We start from the raw sequence: 8,104 nt of genomic DNA on the forward strand, positions 1-8,104 counted from the left end.
GCAACTGCTACTAAAGGCTACTATACCATTACACCCATTAATTGGTTTTACCCAACTACTTTTAAAAAGCTGTCACCTAAACTTCTGCTTTTTATCACTTTAGTTGTAAAAAAAAAAATCCTTCAAAATTTTAAAACTGATCTACAGAGAAGATAAGGTTCTCTCTGTTATTAGACCTGCTTTTTAGGTTGATTTCTTCTCATCATACATGGCTCAAGTTTTTCTAACAAGAAAAATAAACTCCAGAATCTGGTTTTTTTACAATCCTGTTTAATTTAGTGTTATAAATTCACCCCAAAAGTGAGTGCGTTTTGGGGTGATTGTTACACATAGATTTTTTTTTTTTTAAATATGGAATGGGCAAAGGGGAAAGCATCACCTCCTTATCTTGGAGGTGTTCAAAAGGAGATTTGACAAGTACCTGGCTGGGGTTACCTGACCCCAGCAATCTTTCCTGCCCAGAGGAGGGGGTTGGACTCGATGATCTAATAGGTCCCTTCTGACCCTAGAACTCTATGAAATCTATGAAACATAGCCTTTGGTCTCCATTGGTAGCTGAATATTATGCCATGTTTATCTTTAATCATTTGTGTTTGTATGAACCATGATTTTGGGTAAACTTGTAATTTCATGTTTTATAAAATTTGACTTGCATCAGACAACAAGGTGTGTGTCTGCTAGATTAAGTTTTCCTGTTCAGATAGACAGTACTATTCACAAAAAGGAGCAATCACTAAGAATTCATGTTTGAGATGGCTATGTATATTTTGGCCTGCTTAAACAGGCGCATACGTGAGCCCACAACAAACAACAGTGATTTGAAATGGAAGAAGCATCACCAGGGAGGTAGTCTAATCTAAGGCTTTTTGGAGTAATAAGTAAAATATTCTCTCTGTGGGATAACTGATACTGAAGGGTACTGGATTTGTAATGTAGAGATCTGAAAAAAAACAAATATCTTCTAGATACAGTTGGATCAGGGTTGATGCCCGACTTATCAAATAGATGCACAACTGGGAGATGAAGTGCCCGTCTTGGCTGGGCACTCCCTCCCTCACTGTGGGGAACTCAATCTGCACCCGCCCCCCACATCCCTTCCCTTCCCCAAGCCTCTTCCCCCACACAGACTTACCAGCCAGATGCTGCTTTCCAAGCTGCCGGGCTACACATCAGCTATTAGATTAGTATCAGCCTATATGGCTGGTTATTAAAATCGACCATCAGTATACCAAACAAAAAAAAAACAAAAACAAAAACAAAAAAAAACAAACAAACAAACAAACAACAACTTAAAAATAGGTGCACCCCTACTTTCTAGCTACGTTTTCCTTTATTTGTATTCATTAGATCAGTCCTCTTTTTTAAAAAGCTCTGAACTTACCAAATACAGTTACAGTTGTTGACGACTGTGCATTTCCTAGTGGGAATGTAACTGCTTTGCATACGTACTCTCCTGCATCAGAGAAGCTCACATTGTTTAGGCTGATTGTTGCATCAATGAGCGAAGAGTTTTTAAATGACACTCTTCCATGGTATTCTCTTTGAACAGAAAACCCATATTCAGGATGATGAACAACAACAGTTTGTGCACTTTTACCATGTATCTTCTCCCATGAGATTTGTGTTATTGTTTCATTTATATCAATTATGCATTTTAACGTGACATTCTTCCCCCAGACTGCTGTTACGTGTGGATCAACAATCGGTCCAGCTAAGGCACCTAAAGAAAGACATACAAATAAAATGACAGTTGAATTACACAATGCAAGCAAATAGGATCATAAAACGTTTCACTCATTTTTCTAGTACACTTCTGATTATTTCATTTGCTATTTTAATAAATAGGGCATAAAGATTAAAGCAGACTTCTAGTTTTGCTCGGTAGACAATTTACTATCATACTTATGATTTACACCTACAGCTTCCAACCTTTTGCTTGGAATTTTACATTTATCTTATCCGAGTTACAAACGATCTTACTATTTGTAAGATAGTTAGACAAACTATCTGCAACTATATAACTCCTGGGGGCTTTGGTCCTATTTATCCAAGCAGCTGCAGCACACAGCTCAAGTCCAATTTCCAAAAGTCACAAAGGATGGGATAGTCAAAATGAAAACAATGTTTCCTTGGTTTCCAGCCTTCAAATTATTTGACCTTTATATATACACTATTAATCCTCACATAATTATAGTTAACTGCACTTACCCCCAAAAAACCTCTTTCAATTGTTTTTATTAATTTCTTTAGGCATACTAGAACAGCTTAGTATCTGTATTAAACATTTTTTAAAATAGGTCTGTCTATAACTTTTCTGACAGTAACGGCAAGCACAATTGGTTTAATATGCTTACACATATCAGTCTGAAGAAAAGTAAAAACTCCTACACAAACCACACACTTTGGATTTAAAATTCCTAGATTCATTCCAGCTGGTACTTTATCACATACAACATGCCCCCAAATAAGATATACACTTTGTTCTGGAGAGGTAGAATGAAGAAAAATGTAGAATGAAGGTAAAAAAAAAAAAAAAAAAAAAAAACCAAAAAAAAAAGTATTTTCAAGGAAAGGTTTTTAAGTACAGTATTTTCCCGGGGCGGGAAATCAGACAGCTGCAGTAGCAAGGAGAGCAAAATAGCGTGGCTGCTTTATTAAATCTTAACTGCAAGAAGTTGCAGGTGCTGCTGGCTAAGCCAGGATGCCCAACCCCACTTTGCCCCTTGAGCTAAGCTGGATGGGCAGCTGTCAGTACCTGCCAGGTCAACTGAGGGCCTGATCCTAGCCAGCAGCCCTTACAGAATTAACTAACTGAGAGCCCACCTGTGATTTAGTCTGTGGCATGATACCCAAGACTCAATTCTACTTTAGAAAAACAGCTTTTGCAGTATGAGCCTCTGCTGTGGGAAAACAAAAAACGTGTGTAGGCAGCAGCTAGGGAGCCCTGAGGGCTTAGTATGCGACCCCTTATGCAGCACTTGCATTAATTTTCTTTCTTCTCCAGCAGAGGGCAGAGCTTCAGGAGTAGGGACAGAAAATACACAAAAAACAGTATAAGAGACTAGAAACTTGTTCAAATCAGTAACACAACAGAAGTTCAGCGCACATAAATGATTTTCAAAATGGTTGAAATTGGTTTAAGATAAACCTGGATGAATGCAATATCAGACTTCACCGATTCAGGTTAAATTGGTTTATTGAACTTGTCCCAGATCACCTCCAGATTCAAGTTAACTTAACTTACAGTCCCTCAGCATCCCAGGATGCTTTACATCTTCTCCCCTGCAAGCCCCCCCATTGCAGGGTAGGTGAGCTAGCCTTAGCCCAAGCTGTCTGCTCCAGCTAAGCAGGGAGGTGTGCCCTAGTGCCCCCCAGCTTCTGGCCTGGGCCACTACTGGCCTGGCTGCACTTTTGGGATCAAAAGTGAATGTCTGTTCCCTTACTTATCAGTTCAATCTGCACAGTTTAGACTAACCCATGAAGACTGAATTAATTCAGCCTCAGGATTTTTGACCGTCTGTACTTAGCAACTTCTGGGCTATAATCATACTTCCTTACTTAAAATGTACATGCCAATTTCTAACAGCTGATTTGGGGCAGAGGGAGGGGGAGGAACTGCACGTGTGGTATGAACAAACAACCAGTACTAACTAACTGGATACTAAGTGGAGTTCAAGTTCTCCCCTTGAGCAGTTTGCAACAGCTTCCCCTACACTGAAGGAGACTCAGTCACAAGTAATCAAGTACCCCACATGTTAGTGACTAAGTTCTGTATGTCCAAGTGAAATCATAGACAATAACTGCAGTCAGGCTACAAATTCTGATTGTGGAGTAACGCAAACATGAATTGTTGCATTTTCTCATCTCTGAAGAATTATGCAACATGGAAAGTAATTCTGATCATATGCTAGCCATCAAAATACTACAGAAGTCTACCAAAGATTAAAGTAGCATGTTACTCCAGCCATTAGCAGTAAATTGAGATGATAAAACACACCATATTTAACTATTTCTCAAAAAATAGCTTTCCTGTAAATTCCCATTCTTGGATCCTGTTGCCAAAGTCAGTTTTTAGTTATAGATCTGTTCTTTGAAACAGAACTACTGCAAAAAAGTTGTGTCTTATTTTTCTATTCCAAGAATTTCTGCATACACATTTCATATTGAATTAAGTATTAAGAAAAAAGCAGTGCCTATTACAACACATGCAACAGGATTTGTATTTCCCTACCTAAGGACCTGGATTTAAAAAAATATGTTAAGTAGGTTGCCCAGCATTAAGTAGTCTGAATATTGACCAACTTACGTTCTTACAAGGACATAAAACAGTGCAATTCACACTTAAAGGGCAAAACAATTTTTTTTCTGTTTGAAACAAAATTCCTCCATTTCCCCTGAACACCAGTTTTAGAACAAGTTGAAATCTTAAACTACACTCTTTGGGGCAGGTTAGCCGCTTTCAAATGTTGTATTTTTTCTTGCGTAACATGTTAACTCACTTACGCGATTATGTATGTTCAGTTACAGTAACTGACAATGCATATGAAGGACAAAAGAAAAAAGAATCAAACAAGCACAGAAATCAGGGCATTCTTATAATTAGGAAATGATCTTTTAGTCCAAAACTTAGTAGTCCAACAGGACAGAATCCTATAGAAAAAGTCAGTTACCCACACAGTAATTTTATGGTGGACTTTAGTAAGGAGAGTTCCTTTAATAAGCTAATTAAAATGCATGCCTTGTTTCTTTTTTTTGATCAAGTCAGGATTGAAAACCTGCTACCGCTATGACCATAAGCAGTACAAGGCCGAGTGCTAATTAACCTGGCAACCTCAGCAAGTGCCAACAGCTTCAGGCAGATGAGTGCCTAAGGAGGGTAGTGGAACCCTTGGATGGAAGAAATATCATCAAAAGGCAGATAAGCATCACCACTCAGTGATTTTGCCAATGGTAGACACAAACAGCAGACTGGGCTCTTCAGCTATAGCTGGCAACCAATCTAGGAATGGAGCCCTGAAAGGAAGGCAGATGGAAGACCTCTGCACAGGCAACTCATACAGTGTAGCTGGTTCCAAACGTACTGATGTCTGTCCTTCCTTTGGACCAAACCAGTGAAGCCAAGAGGGGGGACGCCAATACAGGGGCAAAGCAGCGTCTCCATATCAGCTGCCCAGGCTATTGCAGTCACACCACATGGAGAGGATACTCCATCCTTGCTGGCAGCATGGACACAACACAGAAAGTGGCAGCTACAGGTTATAAGTAAGCTCTTACTTGATTGGCATAGAGGACAGTACTACCTTCAATGGTGGGAGGAATCATCGTTTCCCACTGGTCAGCTACTATCCACCATAATGCTGCATAGTCCCCAGACAGTTAGGTGCTGACCCACAAGTCAATCTGCCTCATTGGGTGCATGGGGCTAGGCCAAAAGCTGAAAAGCAGACAGAAACCTCCTATCTGGCCAAAAAAACCCAACAAAACAAAACAAGAAACCAAGAACTTTCTGGCTTAAAAGCTGGAATGTCAGGACCACACAGAAGTCAGTCTTGATTGACCGTGAGCTATACAAACTCAACACTGATATTGCAGTGCTCCAGGAAAAAAAAAGTTTTGCAGATGCTGGTTCTATCCAGGAGGCCAATTATAACTTCTTTTGGTGAGGTAAAAGTGCTGTAGAAAGTTGCCTGAACAGCATCACTTTTGCTGAGTGTAACAAGTTGGTAAAGCTTATAGAAATACCCATTGGGAATCCAGAGTGCATTTCAAGACTTCAGACAACCACTGGTTCTGTGAACATCATCATGCTTATGCACCAATACTCAACTCCAGCCCCGAGAAGAATAAGTTTTGCAACACTTTGCACCAAGTGGTTAACGGAGTACCATCAATGGGGCAACTATTTCTCCTTGGAGACTTCAGTGCAGCAGTTGGCATGCACAACAACTCATGGCCAAATTGCCTAGGACATTTTGGCATCAGCATGATGAATGAAAAGAGCCAACTTCTTGAATTCTGTGCCCCAAACCAACTGTGCATTACCAACTAATATTTTGCTTGAAAAAATTGCCAAAGTGTCATGGTTACATCCATGATCAGGTCACTGGCACCAGCTAGATCTTGTTATTGTTAGGAGGAAAGAAGTACCTTCAGTGCAGGACACCCACATGTTTCACAGTGTTGACTGTAACACAACCACTCCCTCCCTGATCATTAGCGAAGTGAAGATTACAATGTAGAAACTACAGAGAGCAAAACCTAGAAGCAAGCTCAAAATAAATAAATAAATAAATAAAAATCACTACCACTAAGAGCCAGAAGACATGCCAGGAGTTTGTGAAGGCTTTCAAGCTCAGAATGTTTAAGAAATCACTACCAGAGAATGCAGAGGACAGTTGGGAAGGTTTAAAGAACTATAATCCACAAAATAGCTCAAGTCACATTTAGGCAAAAGAGACCGTCCAATAAGGCCTGGTTCAATGAAAATGCAAGAAAACCATTACCTCTCATCAAAATCAAGAACACAGCCTATCTGGAATACAACAAGAAGCCAACAGTGAGCACCGAAGTGAGACTTCGACATGCAGAAAACTAGGTACAGAGAGCAACCAGACACTATGCACATCAGTACTGGACTCAATTGTGAAGAGACAGCCAGCCGCAGACACAGGAAGCCTTAAAGTCATGTATGATGGTCTGAAGAAAGCTCTAGGCCCAACTGTCAACAAGGCTGCCCCTCTCAAGTTGTGCAGCAGTGAAACCATTACAGATAGAAGCAAGTAGATGTCTCATTGGGTTGAACACTACTCAGAGCTATACTCACAAGAAAGAAACAATCACCAGCGAATCACTGGATCGAATATCAACTCTACAGATCATGCCAGAGTTAGATGTGGAGCCCACTGTAGAAAACCTAAGCAAGGCCACTGATTCATTATCAAGCGGCAAGGCTCCTGGAAAAAATGGAATCTCAACAGAAATTCTCTAGTACAGGAAAGAAAGCCTACTACTTTATCTTCATCAGCTGCAACCCAAATGCTAGAAAGAGGGTGATGGATGTGTGGCAGGCCAGTAGGGGGCACTTCTGGGTTGAGCCACCCACCTCACTGCGCCCAACCACCTTCCAGGCTCTGAGTGCCTCCCTGGGGGTGCCTCACATCCGGCCGACCCCCTTCCTGGAGAACACCCACTAGCCTGGGGGTTCCACTGCCACCACCCGGGACTCTGGGCTGATTCTGACTCTGCGCACCCTGGGAAACACAGGCCGAGTGGCCCTCAAGGGTACTTGATTCACTTCAAGAACTTGGGATGCTTCCCTCAGTCAGAAGCACAAGTAGTGGTTTCCCTTAGTCAGCCGAACCAAGGGGATCCCAAGGCATAATCTAGACCCACTCCCAATAAGTCTCCCACAAATAGGTACAAAGGAGAACTTTATTGGTTACAGAGGGTTAGAATAGGGTACAGGGTAGAGCAATATCAGAGAAAACCCATAGAGCATCCCCTGGCTGGGTAGCCTTTGATCACACATCTGAGTTACTGCAAGCTAAATATCTAGTTAGATCTCAGGTAGCTTAGTCACAAGTATCATCCAGAGGCAGTTGGAGATTCCCTCTGAAGGCAGGCAGGCAGTTCAGTTTGAGAGTTTGAGAGATTGAGATTAAGGTACAGCTCTTCTTTGTCTCCAAGTCTCCCTCATGGCTGCTGCCCCAAGTCTCCCTCATGGCTGCTGCCCCAAGTCTCCCTCATGGCTGCTGCCCCAAGTCTCCCTCATGGCTGCTGCCCCAAGTCTCCCTCATGGCTGCTGCCCCAAGTCTCCCTCATGGCTGCTGCCCCAAGTCTCCCTCATGGCTGCTGCCCCAAGTCTCCCTCATGGCTGCTGCCCCAAGTCTCCCTCATGGCTGCTGCCCCAAGTCTCCCTCATGGCTGCCACCAGCGAGCAAACCACTCGCCCAAGTATATGATACTAGTCATGTAGGTAGAGGGCGCAGGTTTCCCCCCTATCTCAGGAATGTATCCACCTCAGGTTACCTAAAGAGATAGGGTAAAGGTGCGTCTCCCGTCTCCTCTGCTGGGCCCATCCTAATCAAATTGTCACAGAGCAGAG

At 42.0% G+C, this 8,104-nt stretch overlaps 1 protein-coding gene across 1 annotated transcript in view; it reads right to left on the reverse strand.

Annotated features, from left to right (window-relative positions):
- NECTIN3 (nectin cell adhesion molecule 3) overlaps positions 1 to 8,104 on the reverse strand; it is a 76,734-nt gene that overhangs the window by 67,239 nt on the left and 1,391 nt on the right. Inside the window, exon 2 of the mRNA XM_006032511.3 lies at positions 1,382 to 1,720. Coding sequence (XP_006032573.1) covers positions 1,382 to 1,720 — 339 coding nt within the window. The remainder of the gene's footprint in view (positions 1 to 1,381; positions 1,721 to 8,104) is intronic.

The sequence above is a fragment of the Alligator sinensis genome, unplaced genomic scaffold (assembly GCF_000455745.1).
Source record: "Alligator sinensis unplaced genomic scaffold, ASM45574v1 scaffold359_1, whole genome shotgun sequence".
Taxonomy (NCBI): Eukaryota; Metazoa; Chordata; order Crocodylia; family Alligatoridae; genus Alligator; species Alligator sinensis.